Source organism: Liolophura sinensis, chromosome 1 (genome assembly GCF_032854445.1).
Source record: "Liolophura sinensis isolate JHLJ2023 chromosome 1, CUHK_Ljap_v2, whole genome shotgun sequence".
Lineage (NCBI taxonomy): Eukaryota > Metazoa > Mollusca > Polyplacophora > Chitonida > Chitonidae > Liolophura > Liolophura sinensis.
Genome location: NC_088295.1, coordinates 1,317,835 through 1,334,566, shown reverse-complemented (window position 1 = coordinate 1,334,566; position 16,732 = coordinate 1,317,835). Strand labels below are relative to the sequence as shown.

General features: G+C 41.7%; 2 protein-coding genes across 4 annotated transcripts; one reads left to right on the top strand and one right to left on the bottom strand.

Annotated features, from left to right (window-relative positions):
- Positions 1 to 31: 31 nt before the first annotated feature.
- LOC135469315 (oxidized purine nucleoside triphosphate hydrolase-like) lies at positions 32 to 16,690 on the top strand. 3 transcript variants are annotated; one of them, XM_064747947.1, is made up of 5 exons: positions 80 to 120; positions 372 to 438; positions 7,001 to 7,163; positions 13,336 to 13,481; positions 14,448 to 16,690. In XM_064747947.1, the coding sequence occupies exons 3-5, from the start codon at positions 7,012 to 7,014 to the stop codon at positions 14,645 to 14,647; spliced, it is 498 nt and encodes a 165-aa protein (XP_064604017.1). In that variant the 5' UTR covers positions 80 to 120; positions 372 to 438; positions 7,001 to 7,011; the 3' UTR covers positions 14,648 to 16,690. The 3 variants fall into 3 exon arrangements, with proteins under 3 accessions (XP_064604026.1, XP_064604010.1, XP_064604017.1); XM_064747956.1 differs by lacking the exon at positions 372 to 438 and having other exon boundaries at positions 32 to 120; positions 7,005 to 7,163; XM_064747940.1 differs by lacking the exon at positions 372 to 438 and having other exon boundaries at positions 56 to 120.
- LOC135461482 (circumsporozoite protein-like) lies at positions 4,313 to 6,380 on the bottom strand. The gene is made up of 2 exons (XM_064738608.1): positions 6,322 to 6,380; positions 4,313 to 4,907 (listed from the first exon to the last, which is right to left on the bottom strand). Exons 1-2 carry the CDS (start codon positions 6,378 to 6,380, stop codon positions 4,313 to 4,315), a joined length of 654 nt encoding a protein of 217 aa, XP_064594678.1.
- Positions 16,691 to 16,732: the final 42 nt, after the last annotated feature.

Here is a 16,732-nt window from a genome sequence, read left to right as displayed (position 1 = left end):
ACGTGACAGTAACTCTTCTAAAAGGAGGAAGAAAAAAGACATCAGTGATTACGCGGGAAAACACATGGTTGTGAAAGATCCAATGGTTTAGAAAAGCCGCACACGTGGGCTACATCAAAGGTGGGTTTTGAGTTGATTTACAGAGTGCAACATAAGCCAGTTTTGCATTATGCTTGTATGCCGATTTCTGTGAAGACCTGGCATAATTTGAGGTTCATTTGGCTGGATATTTTCTCATTAACCGACATTACACCGTCGAGATGATAGGCTACTACTTGTCAAACATCGCTCGATAACAGGACAGCCCTCGTATCAGTCACATTGCATTTTCTACTTCACTTTTACATTCATCTCTACTTCATGGTTTCCAGCGAGTATCACGCAGCCAGCAGTTTGTCGAAAATACCAACAGTTTAGACAGAATCCATCTAAACACCAGTAAGTAGATTATTGATATATATATATATATATATATATATATATATATATATATATATATATATATAGATTATTGACACCACGCCAATCTTTTCTGTCTATTCCATCCTAACTCTGACGGGCCGTCTGTTCATCCAAAAGGATAGCCGCCCTGATGCCAACAATGCTACCTGTCATATAACCGTACCAGTTTTATGTGCTGTCAGTCACACATCGATGTTGGGGCAGATAAAAAATGTCTATCCCTACTCATGTTTTGACTGAAAATCTCATCTCATCTCATCTTCAACAGAGCTGAAAACCACATGTCGATCGCTGCTAGGCACATAACATGACCGTCCAGTTGATCTCACAAGTTCTCGATAAGCCGCCTTACGTTGCGAGAAAATCATTTGGTTGCTCTCGGGTCCTTCCAAAGTCAACAACAACAAACCCATGAAACATAGGCTCTTCACGCTGGAAGGACCCGCGAGCAACCAAATGATTTTCTCACGAGGTAACGTGGGTTACCGAGAACGTACAAGAACAATATGGTGGTTGTGTTATCTGCATAGCAGTAATGGACATGTAGTTTTCGACTGTGAAATGACATGTACACTAACAGTCTTATAAACAAACTGAGTCGATTTATTCTATGGAAGAAGAAGCGGAAGATGTCCTGAGTTCGCTAACAGATGAAGAAATGTCTGATTATGAGGCAGTAAAACAGAAATTTGAGGGTCATTTCATGATAAAGAAGAATGTGATCTTTGAAAGAACTAAATTCCAGCTGAGACATCAGAAACCAGAAGAACCTGTAGATTCTTACATCACAGAGGTATTCAGTTTGGCAGAATACTGTAAATAAGGAGCTCTAAAAGAACAGTTTATTCGAGACCAAATTGTGATTGTTATCAAGGATAAATCCTTGTCTGAGAAAGGTGTCTTGGTTATCCTCACTTAAGAGCGAACTGCCCAACCTGTGATGCAATATTTGTATGAAACTTAAATCTGGTCGCTGTGAGTTCAAGTTCAGTTCATGCTGGCTTCATATCTGGCCGTACGTGGGAAGGTCTTCCAGCCACCTGCGGAGTTCTCGGGATTCTGGCAGATCAAAGTGGTGGAGGAATCCAGACAACTGACAACCTTTATTACCCCATGGGATAGATAACAATTCAGTCATATGGAATCAACTCTGGATCAGAAAAGTTTCAGAAGTGTACAAGTCAGGTGTAGATAGGTGTGGAAGGAGTTGAGGGCAGCATCGATGATGTGGTTCACGTAAACTCGCGGGCACAACATGACCAGAAACTTGAAGCAGTCCTGAATTGTCTTGAGAAGGCTCATATAACCCTCAACAAAGACAATTGTCAGTTCATTGTCAGAGAATTAGATTACCTAGGGCACAAGGTCAACGGGAATGGAATATTACCAGATCCTGCAGTGTTGGCTCTGTATGATACAAACAGGGACACAAAGATCTTCTTCATCTTACGGTTTTGGTGGCATACTGTCACAAAGTCAGGCTGACGAGACGTGGCGTCCAGGATGTTCATGTCACGCTCACTCACACCAACAGAAATGAGACAGGCACAGATGGAGAAGGAGGCTCCTGGGTTGACATGGGCCTGTGAAAGGACTAGAGACTTAATAATCACACCAACAGAAATGAGACAGGCACAGATGGAGAAGGAGGCTCCTGGGTTGACATGGGCCTGTGAAAGGACTAGAGACTTAATAATCACACCAACAGAAATGAGACAGGCACAGATGGAGAAGGAGGCTCCTGGGTTGACATGGGCCTGTGAAAGGACTAGTGACTTAATAATCACACCAACAGAAATGAGACAGGCACAGATGGAGAAGGAGGCTCCTGGGTTGACATGGGCCTGTGAAAGGACTAGAGACTTAATAATCACACCAACAGAAATGAGACAGGCACAGATGGAGAAGGAGGCTCCTGGGTTGACATGGGCCTGTGAAAGGACTAGAGACTTAATAATCACACCAACAGAAATGAGACAGGCACAGATGGAGAAGGAGGCTCCTGGGTTGACATGGGCCTGTGAAAGGACTAGAGACTTAATAATCACACCAACAGAAATGAGACAGGCACAGATGGAGAAGGAGGCTCCTGGGTTGACATGGGCCTGTGAAAGGACTAGAGACTTAATAATCACACCAACAGAAATGAGACAGGCACAGATGGAGAAGGAGGCTCCTGGGTTGACATGGGCCTGTGAAAGGACTAGAGACTTAATAATCACACCAACAGAAATGAGACAGGCACAGATGGAGAAGGAGGCTCCTGGGTTGACATGGGCCTGTGAAAGGACTAGTGACTTAATAATCACACCAACAGAAATGAGACAGGCACAGATGGAGAAGGAGGCTCCTGGGTTGACATGGGCCTGTGAAAGGACTAGTGACTTAATAATCACACCAACAGAAATGAGACAGGCACAGATGGAGAAGGAGGCTCCTGGGTTGACAGGAAATCAATCAGAGCTGAAACGGACCACAAACCACTGGTGCCACTTTTGACAAACCACACTCTAGATCAACTTCCTCCACAGATACAGGGTCACTGAATGAGCTTGATGAGGTTTTGATTTCAAGGCAATCAACCACCTTCCCAGAAAGGAAATGAACATATCTGATGTGCTTTTGCATCTCCAAAGCCGAAACCCAGACCACACTTCGACAATCAGTAGCGTACAAATGGAAGGATACATAGACAACATAATCAAGGCTATACTGATATCAGACACAAAACTTCAAATGATCCAGGAAACCCAGGAAGAAGATTAAAGTCTACACTCTAGAAGGATGGCCGGAGAAACACCAGATCAAAGACTCTCTGAAGCCATACTGGGTGACTAGAGGTGAAATATCACTCGTCCAAGGAATCCTACCTGAAGGAACCAGATTACTTAGACCATCAAGTATGAGGCTGGACATACTTGACAAGCTTCATGAAGGACACCAAGGAATCGTAAAATGCCAACACAGAGCAGAAAAATCCATCTGGTACAAGACATGGGCAGTACGCAGAAACCCCCGGGCAGAACCATTGATGCCTTCTCCAGCACCTATGCACAGTACGCAGAAACCCCCGGGCAGAACCATTGATGCCTTCTCCAGCACCTATGCGCAGTACGCAGAACCCCCCGGGCAGAACCATTGATGCCTTCTCTAGCACCTATGTGACCCAGGCAAATGGTTGGCACATATTTGTGTCTCTTGCGCAACAAAGACTACTTGATTGTAGTGGACTATTTCTCTCGCTACGTTGAGGTAGCAGTGATGACAGACACTACAAAAGCTACAGAAGTTATCATAGCTCTGAAAGGTATCTTCTCACGCCAAGGTATACCAGCAGAACTTCGTTTGGACAGCAGTCCTCAGTATGATAGTGCGGAATTCGACCAGTTTTCCAAAGAATGGGGATTTCGGCAAAATACATGAAGTCCAAGATTCTCTCAGTCAAACCTAGAAGCGGAGCGTGCAGTTCTGAACATCGAAACCATCCTTAAGAAGGAATCTGACATAGCAAAATCTTTGCTAGCTTACAGGTTGACTCCATTATCGTGCGGATACTCCCCAGCGCAGCTCCTCATGGTACAAAAGCCACACAGTATAGTACCTGTCATTCACACAGAACTGACTCCATGTTGGCACAATGTTGAAACACAAGCGATGTGTGAGAAACGGAACAAATGAAGTAGAAATCATACTTCGACAGATACCAGAGTGCTCACTCACTTGCACCTGTTCCACCTGGGACAACGGTTCAGGTGAGGGATGTGGACAGAACAGGAACAGTATTTCAAAAAGGAGATAACCCTAGGTCATACATCATTGGGACTTCTGGCACTGTGCTGTGTAACAGACATCACTTGATTCCACTTCCTTCCCACTGTGCCCCACAAGAGTCGGCAGCACCGCCAGCGTCAGGAGCAGCACCGCCAGCGTCAGGAGCAGCACCGCCAGCATCAGGAACAGCACTGCCAGCGTAAGGAGCAGCACCGCTAGCGTCAGCAGCAGCACCGCCCGCGTCAGCAGCAGCACCGCCCGCGTCAGCAGCAGCACCGCCAGCATCAGGAACAGCACCGCCAGCGTCAGGAACAGCACCGCCAGCGTCAGGAGCAGCACCGCCCGCGTCAGCAGCAGCACCGCCCGCGTCAGGAGCAGCACCGCCAGCATCAGGAACAGCACTGCCAGCGTAAGGAGCAGCACCGCTAGCGTCAGCAGCAGCACCGCCCGCGTCAGCAGCAGCACCGCCAGCATCAGGAACAGCACTGCCAGCATAAGGAGCAGCACCGCCCGCGTCAGCAGCAGCACCGCCCGCGTCAGGAGCAGCACCGCCAGCATCAGGAACAGCACTGCCAGCGTAAGGAGCAGCACCGCCCGCGTCAGCAGCAGCACCGCTCGCGTCAGCAGCAGCACCACCAGCATCAGGAACAGCACTGCCAGCGTAAAACTTAGGACTGAGTTTTCAGCAGAGACAGTTGAAAACTTTAATATTGTTTTATTGTTTTATTCAGTGTTTAAATCTGTTTACTGAAATGATTGAGAGACTTTGGAAGCCATTAACAATCTGTGTGAAAGACATTTCACCTTATAATGTTTTGTTTCAGATAAACGGACATTCCTTTTAAGTTCAATTTTATAAGTTTAAATTTGATAGTGCTTCAAATTATTTCAAAGAATCAAACAATCTATATGAAAGGCAATTCACCATAATGATGTTTCATTTTGGAATTATGGACATACCATTTAAGTTCAGTTTGGTGCATAGTTTTAGTTTATTCTGTTGTTCTTACCTATAAAAGGGGAGATGTACTGTAAGGTGTTCCTTGTGCACACTGTTCTTACCTATAAAAGGGGAGATGTACTGTAAGGTATTCCTTGTGCACACTGGTCTTACCTATAAAAGGGGAGATGTACTGTAAGGTATTCCTTGTGCACGCTGTTCTTACCTATAAAAGGGGAGATGTACTGTAAGGTATTCCTTGTGCACACTGTTCTTACCTATAAAAGGGGAGATGTACTGTAAGGTGTTCCTTGTGCACGCTGCATGTGCTTTTGTTTACATGTATACCATACCTCACATCATGTGACGGGGCGAGCAGAGTAAACAGACAAGCCTCCTGCACCAACACTCATTGTTACCAGATCATGTTGATGATAAGATAACAATGTTGATCTGAGAACAGTAGTGTGTAGCTGTTTGTTTGGAGGGAAAAGCTGTTTGATATGGTTTGAACAGAGATTATGTAATACTTTATAGACAATGCAGGGAATTTTGTAGTTTACCCTTTTAATAAAGTGCATTCATTGTAGTCTTGAAAGTAAAGTTCTTCCAGATGTGTTTATGCTTTCTTGTAGAACTAAACAAACAGCTCTTTTCTGTAACTTGACTGTCCTTTGTCTATTTTTATTTGAACATTTTCCCCATTCTGAACAGCAGTTATCAGAATGAGGAAGAACATAAGTTAACGGATAACACTGTAACCATAACCTTCGATTGATATTCAATATATATATATTTGATATATCAGAGATTGGTATATTTCCTATGCATTATTTCAACATGTGATGTATTTAAGTGCTACCAAACGGGAGTGCGCGGAATAAACCACCCACCACCGTAATGGAATAACTATACCTGTCTATAGGTATTTTCACTTTTTTCTTGTTGACAGTTTACCATTTGAACACTTATATAAAAAAAAACAACCAAAAAAACAAACATTATAAGTTATGTTTTAACTTACATTACAATCGAACTAAATCCTGTACAAATGTAAAATGCGTATTGTATCAAGTGTAAGTGTAAACAGAACATGGGGAGATAACTCTTCATTTCTTTTTTTTTTTTTACTACTAACATTGATTCACCTCATGTAGAACATGTCATTAGCACATTCTCCTGCCAAGTATGACACATCAAATATCATGGAGGTAAACAATGTAATGTACACGAAGAATTCAGAAGTGTCGGCTGCATTCAAAAATATTGTTACTCCGTGTCATCTTTTTTTAATAACCCTAAAATCAAGTTCGATATTTGTGTTAACCCGATTTGAAATAGCCGAACCCATTGTTGAGCTATTCTGCCGGGCCAAATAGTGGCTGGAAGCTGTGGTTATGTACACATATAAATCACTGATCTATGTGGTGATGTTTGATGGATTCTGGCCGCATTGTGCATAATTCTGACAGATCATTGGCTGCATAAGAATCACATGATGCCATTACTTTAACAGTAGTTACTCAGGGGATGATGAAGAACAAAATATTCAAATTCGGTACCTCAAACCACCAATCAAAACAAAAATAACCTCAATTTTAGTTGAAAGAAAAACTCAATTTCCTCCTAAGAGTGATGGTAGGTACATTAGAAAATGACTTCCATAGGCCCCTGTCTTTTCTCTACCTGTCTGATTAACGGTATATGTCTGTGGAAAAGAAAACTGAATGTTACAAGATATCGAGCAAAAGATTGCCTGTAATTTTTAGGTTAGTTGAACCAGTAACTGATGATGGCGGGAACTGAAAAAGTGGTTGTTTGTTGTAGACAGTTTCATCATGGTCAGAAACAAACTCCTCACCCTGGTATTTATCCAGGAGCCTGAACGGCTCCTGCTGGGATTGAAGAAGAGAGGATTTGGGGCTGGTAAATGGAACGGCTTTGGTGGCAAAGTGCAGGCAGGCGAAACAATAGAAGATGGAGCCAAAAGGTAAGGTGTGCTTAACAAAGTCCTTAACAGGCATGGTTTAGCAAAAGATATGGTGTGCATAACACAGTCCTGAACAGGCTTGCTTTAGCAAAAGGTATGGCGTGCATAACACAGTCCTGAACAGGCATGGTTTAGCAAAAGGTATGGCGTGCATAACACAGTCCTGAACAGGCTTGGTTTAGCAAAAGGTAAGGCATGCATAACACAGTCCTGAACAGGCATGGTTTAGTGAAGGGTAAGGTGTGCATAAAACAGTCCTGAACAGGCATGGTTTAGCGAAGGGTAAGGTGTGCATAACACAGTCCTGAACAGGCATGGTTTAGCGAAGGGTAAGGTGTGCATAACACAGTCCTGAACAGGCATGGTTTAGCAAAGGGTAAGGTGTGCATAACACAGTCCTGAACAGGCATGGTTTAGTGAAGGGTAAGGTGTGCATAACACAGTCCTGAACAGGCATGGTTTAGCAAAAGGTAAGGTGTGCGTAACACAGTCCTGAACAGGCATGGTTTAGCAAAAGGTAAGGCGTGCATAACACAGTCCTGAACAGGCATGGTTTAGCGAAGGGTAAGGTGTGCATAACACAGTCCTGAACAGGCATGGTTTAGTGAAGGGTAAGGTGTGCATAACACAGTCCTGAACAGGCATGGTTTAGCAAAAGGTAAGGTGTGCATAACACAGTCCTGAACAGGCATGTTTAGCAAAAGGTAAGGTGTGCATAACACAGTCCTGAACAGGCATGGTTTAGCAAAAGATAAGGTGTGCATAACACAGTCCTGAACAGGCATGGTTTAGCAAATGGTTTAGCAAAAGGTAAGGTGTGCATAGCACAGTCCTGAACAGGCATGGTTTAGCAAAAGGTGAAGTTTGCATAACACAGTCCTGAACAGGCATGGTTTAGCAAAAGGTATTGCGTGCATAGCACAGTCCTGAACAGGCATGGTTTAGCAAAAGGTAAGGCGTGCATAGCACAGTCCTGAACAGGCATGGTTTAGCAAAAGGTAAGGTGTGCATAACACAGTCCTGAACAGGCATGGTTTAGCAAAAGGTATGGCGTGCAATGCACAGTCCTGAACAGGCATGGTTTAGCAAAAGGTAAGGTGTGCATAACACAGTCCTGAACAGGCATGTTTTAGCAAAAGGTAAGGTGTGCATAACACAGTCCTGAACAGGCATGGTTTAGCAAAAGGTAAGGTGTGCATAACACAGTCCTGAACAGGCATGGTTTAGCAAATGGTTTAGCAAAAGGTAAGGTGTGCATAACACAGTCCTGAACAGGCATGGTTTAGCAAAAGGTGAAGTTTGCATAACACAGTCCTGAACAGGCATGGTTTAGCAAAAGGTATGGCGTGCAATGCACAGTCCTGAACAGGCATGGTTTAGCAAAAGGTATGGCGTGCAATGCACAGTCCTGAACAGGCATGGTTTAGCAAAAGGTAAGGTTTGCATAACACAGTCCTGAACAGGCATGATTTAGCAAAAGGTATTGCGTGCATAGCACAGTCCTGAACAGGCATGGTTTAGCAAAAGGTAAGGCGTGCATAACACAGTCCTGAACAGGCATGGTTTAGCAAAAGGTAAGGTGTGCATAACACAGTCCTGAACAGGCTTGGTTTAGCAAAAGGTATGGCATGCATAACACAGTCCTGAACAGACATGGTTTAGCAAAAGGTATGGCGTGCAAAGCACAGTCCTGAACAGGCATGGTTTAGCAAAAGGTATGGCATGCATGACACAGTATTGAACAGGCGTGGTTTAGCAAAAGGTATGGCATGCATGACACAGTATTGAACAGGCGTGGTTGTTTATTATGGATTTTTGGAGACTCTGAACAATCACAGGCACTGGTGATATATGAGAGCTTTTTTTGGCAAAGGACTTGAACAGAGAGGATGGAGGAAATGAGCCATTATATACATGTAGAGCAAAACTTTCAGGCAGGTATAGATATCATTTAGAAAGTGGATTAAGTAGCAGTAATATCGTTTAGAGATTACATTTAGAATATAGCACAGATTCTTGTGCCTGACTCTTACGTCTTAAAGTGTAATCCCTAACAAGGATAATACTGTAACAAAATCTTGTTTATATGGTGTTCTTTGGAGGTGCATAAACGTTAGGGGTCTTCACAGATTCTGTGAGGGTGCATTATACAAATGCTAGACTGTATTTGTTATATCCTTGGTTTATGTGAGGGTGCATTATATGGATGCTCGACTGTATTTGTTAAATCTTTGGTTTCTGTGAGGGTGCATTATATGGATGCTAGACTGTATTTGTTATATCCTTGGTTGCTGTGAGGGTGCATTATACAAATGCTAGACTGTATTTGTTATATCCTTGGTTGCTGTGAGGGTGCATTATATTAATGCTAGACTGTATTTGTTATATCTTTGGTTTCTGTGAGGGTGCACTATACAGGTGCTAGACTGTATTTGTTATATCCTTGGTTGCTGTGAGGGTGCATTATATGGACGCTAGACTGTATTTGTTATATCTTTGGTGAGGGTGCATTATGCAGATGCTAGACTGTATTTGTTATATCCTTGGTTTCTGTGATGGTGCATTATGTGGAAGCTAGGCTGTATTTGTTATGTCTTTGGTTTCTGTGAGGGTGCATCATATGGATGCTAGGCTGTGTTATATCTTTGGTTTCTGTGATGGTGCATTATGTGGAAGCTAGGCTGTATTTGTTATGTCTTTGGTTTCTGTGAGGGTGCATTATATGGATGCTAGACTGTATTTGTTATGCCTTTAGTTTGTGTGAGGGTGCATTATACAGATGCTAGACTGTATATGTTATGTCTTTGGTTTCTGTGGGGGTGCATTATACAGATGCTAGACTGTATTTGTCATATTTTTCATTTCTGTGAGGGTGCATTATATGGATGCTGGGCTGTGTTATATCTTTGGTTTCTGTGAGGGTCCATTATACAGATGCTAGGCTGTATTTGTTATGTCTTTGGTTTCTGTGAGGGTGCATTATATGGATGCTAGACTGTATTTGTTACATCTTTGGTTTCTGTGAGGGTGCATTATGTGGATGCCAGACTGTATTTGTTATGTCTTTGGTTCTGTGAGGGTGCATTATGTGGATGCTAGACTGTATTTGTTATGTCTTTGGTTTCTGTGAGGGTGCATTATGTGGACACTAGTCTGTATTTGTTATATCTTTGGTTTCTGTGAGGGTGCATTGTACATATGCTAGACTGTGTTTGTTATATCTTTGGTTTCTGTGAGGGTGCATTATGTGGACTCTAGTCTGTATTTGTTATATCTTTGGTTTCTATGATGGTGCATTATATGGATGCCAGACTGTATTTGTTATGTCTTTGGTTTCTGTGAGGGTACATTATATGGATACTAGGCTGTGTTATATCTTTGGTTTCTGTGAGGGTACATTATATGGATGCCAGACTGTATTTGTTATGTCTTTGGTTTCTGTGAGGGTACATTATATGGATGCTAGGTTGTGTTATATCTTTGGTTTCTGTGAGGGTGCATTATGTGGACACTAGTCTGTATTTGTTATATCTTTGGTTTCTGTGAGGGTGCATTGTACATATGCTAGACTGTATTTGTTATATCTTTGGTTTCTGTGAGGGTGCATTATGTGGACTCTAGTCTGTATTTGTTATATCTTTGGTTTCTATGATGGTGCATTATATGGATGCCAGACTGTATTTGTTATGTCTTTGGTTTCTGTGAGGGTACATTATATGGATGCTAGGCTGTGTTATATCTTTGGTTTCTGTTAGGGTACATTATATGGATGCCAGACTGTATTTGTTATGTCTTTGGTTTCTGTGAGGGTACATTATATGGATGCTAGGTTGTGTTATATCTTTGGTTTCTGTTAGGGTGCGTTATGTGGATGCTAGACTGTATTTGTTACTTCTTTGGTTTCTGTGAGGGTGCATTATGTGGATGCTAGGCTGTGTTATATCTTTGGTTTCTGTGATGGTGCATTATATGGATGCCAGACTGTATTTGTTATGTCTTTGGTTTCTGTGAGGGTACATTATATGGATGCTAGGCTGTGTTATATCTTTGGTTTCTGTGAGGGTCCATTATGTGGAAGCTAGGCTGTATTTGTTATATCTTTGGTTTCTGTGAGGGTGCATTATGTGGACGCTAGACTGTATTTGTTTTGTCTTTGGTTTCTGTGAGGGTACATTATATGGATGCTAGGCTGTGTTATATCTTTGGTTTCTGTGAGGGTGCATTATGTGGAAGCTAGGCTGTATTTGTTATATCTTTGGTTTCTGTGAGGGTGCATTATATGGACGCTAGACTGTATTTGTTATGTCTTTGGTTTCTGTGAGGGTGCATTATATGGATGCTAGGCTGTGTTATATCTTTGGTTTCTGTGAGGGTGCATTATGTGGAAGCTAGGCTGTATTTGTTATATCTTTGGTTTCTGTGAGGGTGCATTATATGGATGCCAGACTGTATTTGTTATGTCTTTGGTTTCTGTGAGGGTACATTATATGGATTCTAGGCTGTGTTATATCTTTGGTTTCTGTGAGGGTCCATTATACAGATGCTAGACTGTATTTGTTATATCTTTGGTTTCTGTGAGGGTGCATTATATGGACGCTAGACTGTATTTGTTATGTCTTTTGTTTCTGTGAGGGTGCATTATGTGGATGCCAGACTGTATTTGTTATATCTTTGGTTTCTGTGAGGGTGCATTATGTGGATGCCAGACTGTATTTGTTATATCTTTGGTTTCTGTGAGGGTTCATTTTATGGACGCTAGGCTGTATTCGTTATGTCTTTGGTTTCTGTTAGGGTGCATTATATGGATGCTAGACTGTATTTGTTATGTCTTTGGTTTCTGTTAGGGTGCATTATATGGATGCTAGACTGTATTTGTTAAATCTTTGGTTTCTTTGAGGGTGCATTATGTGGATGCCAGACTGTATTTGTTACATCTTTGGTTTCTGTGAGGGTGCATTATGTTGTCGCTAGGCTGTATTTGTTATATCTTTGGTTTCTGTGAGGGTGCATTAAGTGGATGCCAGACTGTATTTGTTACATCTTTGGTTTCTGTGAGGGTGCATTATACAGATGCTAGACTGTAATTGTGATACCTCTGGTTTCTGTGAGGGTGCATTATATGGACGCTAGACTGTAATTGTGATACCTCTGATTTCTGTGAGGGTGCATTGTACGGATGCTAGACTGTATTTGTGATACCTCTGGTTTCTGTGAGGGTGCATTGTATGGATGCTAGACTGTATTTGTGATACCTCTGGTTTCTGTGAGGGCGCACTATATGGATGCTAGACTGTATTTATGATACCTCTGGTTTCTGTGAGGGTGCATTGTATGGATGCTAGACTGTATTTGTGATACCTCTGGTTTCTGTGAGAGTGCACTATATGGATGCTAGACTGTATTTATGATACCTCTGGTTTCTGTGAGGGTGCATTGTACAGATGCTAGACTGTATTTGTGATACCTCTGGTTTCTGTGAGGGTGCATTGTACGGATGCTAGACTGTAATTGTGATACATCTGGTTCTGTGAGGGTGCATTATATGGATGCTAGACTGTATTTGTGATACCTCTGGTTTCTGTGAGGGTGCATTGTACGGATGCTAGACTGTAATTGTGATACCTCTGGTTTCTGTGAGGGTGCATTATACAGATGCTAGACTGTATTTATGATACCTCTGGTTTCTGTGAGGGTGCATTATATGGATGCTAGACTGTATTTGTGATGCCTCTGGTTTCTGTTAGGGTGCATGGTATGGATGCTAGACTGTATTTGTGATACCTCTGGTTTCTGTGAGGGTACATTGTACGGATGCTAGACTGTATTTGTGATACCTCTGGTTTCTGTGAGGGTGCATTGTACGGATGCTAGACTGTAATTGTGATACATCTGGCTCTGTGAGGGTGCATTATATGGATGCTAGACTGTATTTGTGATACCTCTGGTTTCTGTGAGGGTGCATGGTATGGATGCTAGACTGTATTTGTGATACCTCTGGTTTCTGTGAAGGTGCGTTGTAAGGACTGTATTTGTGATATGTTTGATGTAAAGTAAGGACATAAGAAATACTGTAACATTAAACAAAGGTATACTGCAACCCTTTTAATAGCTGTATGAAATTTGAAAGAAGTGTTAAAATTTGGTTCTGTTTTTGTCGCATTTCACTTTGCAGGGAGCTGTTGGAAGAGAGTGGATTAAGGGCTGAAGCTTTGGAGAAGCTGGGACTTCTGATGTTTGAGTTTGTGGGTGAACCACAGCTGTTAGAAGTTCATGTCTTCTCTGTCAAGCAGTTCTCTGGAACACCTGTAGAAACTGAAGGTAAGATAAGGCGTTTTGCCTGAAGCTTTGGAGAAGCTGCAGTGATTGGTTTCTCTACAAGTATCCTTTGAAAATCTTGAGCAAGGCAAAGACTGAGGAACATTGAAATGCTGTAAGGCAGTAACCATGCTGTAAGGCAGTAACCATGCTGTAAGGCAGTAACCATGCTGTAACCATGCTGTAAGGCAGCAACCATGCTGTAAGGCAGTAAACAGACACTGTAGATGTTATTTCACCCCCATCACTTGACTAGCTCATGGCCATTAGCAAACTGGGACAGTTGCAGATCGCTCTCATTCTGAACAACAAAAGGGGAACAACTCCTGTACAAGAAAAGTTTATTTCAGTCACTCATCTATAGAAGCAAGGATCAAGAGGAGCAACCTTTGTTCATGGGCCCAGAGCATCAGTATGTCAGAGTATGGTTGGGCAGGGTGGGGCCAAGGTTCTTTCTTTTGGTACTGTATAGCAGTACTGCAACTTCCCATTCTGGGGGTAGCATTATCTGCCTTTCACAGACTGTGGTCAATTGGGAAGTTGTGTTATGGAAACCCAACAGCCACTGTAGCATTATCTCCCTTTAACAGATTGTGGTCAATTGGGAAGTTGTGTTATGGAAACCCAGCAGCCACTGTAGCATTATCTCCCTTTAACAGACTGTGGTCAATTGGGAAGTTGTGTTATGCAAACCCAGCAGCCACTTTAACCTCTTCAGCTGACTTTTTTTCAGTACATAAGTGATTAGAGAAAATATAGTTTGGCTTCATCTTGAAAGGTGGACAAAAAAATTGGACTTGTGATGAAAGCTTACCAGTACATCTTTTGGCTCCAGTTGGATGATATAAGCGACATAACCTGTAGCTCTTTGGTGCTCTTACCACGTTTAACATTAATGCTCCTTTAGTGGGATATTTCTTCTCTGCTGTGTAGATTCCAGTATGTAATTTATTGTTGCCTGTGTTTCAGAGATGAGGCCGCAGTGGTACTGTACAGATAACATACCATATGACAAGATGTGGTTGGATGACAAAATGTGGATTCCCCTTTTGTTGAGAGGAGCAAAATTTTCAGGCTACTTCAAATTTGAAGGACATGATAAAATACTTTATCATACCCTGACAGAAGTGGATGATGTGTCATGTTTAGAAGCACAGACAAAGGTGTGACCAGTTGTTCAAGCTATGCCTATTCAGGGTTTTAACTGATGATGAAGAAATTGGTAACTGACTAGGTGCAGATGTATTGATTGTTACTGGGTGTTTAACTTTCTATGTCAGTACCAGGGAATTAGCCAGTTAGCTCCATCAGCAAACAACAGGAACTTTGGTATTAATTACCAACTTTTACAACATGGCTCTTTTGTTAAGTAGACCAATATGATATAAATTAATTTGTGAACCATTTATCGAGATTGATTGTATTGTTTTGGGGGTGACTTCATGGGAACATGCCGTGGCTATTGGCACCGAGGATGGTCTGTGACATGTAGGACATTCTCTGAGATACAACTTTTGTTTTGTATCGGAACCCGTACAAATACAGAGGTATAGCCTTTGTCAAGATGAGCTTAGTTTTTAGGATCTGATATTGTAGTTGTCCTTTGTTAGCCCATTTACTGTTTAGGACATATCTGTTATCACTAAAATGCTTGAGACAGGAGATGTTAAAATTGAAAACAATAACTCTGGATACTATTAAATGAAATAGAATGTATTCAGTCATGTTTCCAGTTAGATACCATTTTATGTAGTGGTTGTATACTCGTCATTGTGAAGTGCCTAGTACCTATAAACATTATGTATAGCATCAGCACATTGGAGTCTTAGCTGCCAAGTTTTATGTTTTACTGGTACATATTTGAAGGCATATGTTTTACAAGTCTTGCTTTTTTGTCATTTTTACGGACACTTTACTTTCACCTGATACAAATTGAATGTATCAGATGTATTGATCAGATAACAGTTTCAGTTGGGTTTATGGATGTTGATTTTTGTGGACGCAGATGAACAGTATACATATCTTGATTTCTCTTATTCATTTGTATAGATGTGTGTTTGCTTCTGTACTGGTTCAGTTTGCTGGTGTATTACGCTTTAGGTAGAAATTTCTCTGAGAACTTAAATTTAACTAGGTGGCCGAGGTGGTTAGCACACCAGCACGGCACAGTGACCAAGTAACCTCTCACCAATGTGGTCACTGTGAGTTCGAGTCCAGCTCTTGCTGACTTCCTGTGCGGACATATGTGGGAAGGTTTGTCAGCAGCCTGCTGATGGTCCTGGGTTTCACCTGGGTTCTGCCTGGTTTCTACCTGGTTTCCTTTCACCATAATGCTGGTCACCGTCATATAACTGAAAAATTCTTGAGTACTGCCTAAAACACCAATGAAATCAGTGGAATAAATGTAACTAATTCAGTGATACTTAAAGAAACCGCAAAAAGACTAGACCAACGCCCAAGAAGACAGACCTCATTGGTTGGTAGATCTCATTGGGGTTGCCATTCACCATTTCATTGGTTAATGGTTTGTGGTCTGGGAGAGACGTCTCAAATAAATGAACATTTAACGGTTATCTTCAGACTTTTAGAGTCTGAAAAGTCTGATTTTGATATATTTGTTTGAAAACTCTGTGTTAGTGTAAAGTCAGAAAATATTTGTGGTATCAAATTGCCAGAGTTGGAATACATACCAAAAAAACCTCTAGTAGTAGAGTATAATCCAGGGTACTTTTTGTGTTGTATGTTTTATGGGAATTTGGGCAAGACTTCTGTGAGATGTGTGGCAAACCAGGAACTTAAGTTCCAGCTGGAAACGTTACCTGGTACATTATTTACAATGAAAAGGCGCGAGACTCTTTAAAGTAAAAGAAAGCTAAAATGTGAAGCCAGGTTCATCATACAGACAACTGAAAACTACTTCCATTGATTTTTTCAGATTTTTTTAAGAGTTCTGAAAGGTATTCAAATATTTGAAAGATATGATGGGCTTTATAAGCTTTATTGACGGTATCTAGGAACTCCGACGTCACATCACTTTTTTTTCCCTAATGTTCACCAGAAGGAATGGATTTTTGGTAACATTGTTCAGTGATCTTTCACTCATTGGTAAAAAGTTATTCTAACATTCAGTGTTGGGATAAGAGTTGGATGAACTTGCTGTGACATCAGAGTTCCTAACCTTTGATAGCATGGCCTGTAAAGCCGACCTTAGAATTCAGCGCCTTTAACTCTTTTCACAGAAATGTAAAAATAAA

Coding starts and splice junctions, on each gene's coding strand:
- LOC135461482 (XM_064738608.1), bottom strand. CDS start 6,380: ATGATATTTGATGTGTCATACTTGGCAGGAGAATGTGCTAATGACATG. Junction 4,908..6,321: donor AATGACATGTTCTACATGAG/GTGAATCAATGT, acceptor CTGAAAACTCAG/TCCTAAGTTTTACGCTGGCA.
- LOC135469315 (XM_064747956.1), top strand. CDS start 7,012: ATGGTCAGAAACAAACTCCTCACCCTGGTATTTATCCAGGAGCCTGAA. Junction 7,164..13,335: donor ATAGAAGATGGAGCCAAAAG/GTAAGGTGTGCT, acceptor TTCACTTTGCAG/GGAGCTGTTGGAAGAGAGTG. Junction 13,482..14,447: donor AACACCTGTAGAAACTGAAG/GTAAGATAAGGC, acceptor CCTGTGTTTCAG/AGATGAGGCCGCAGTGGTAC.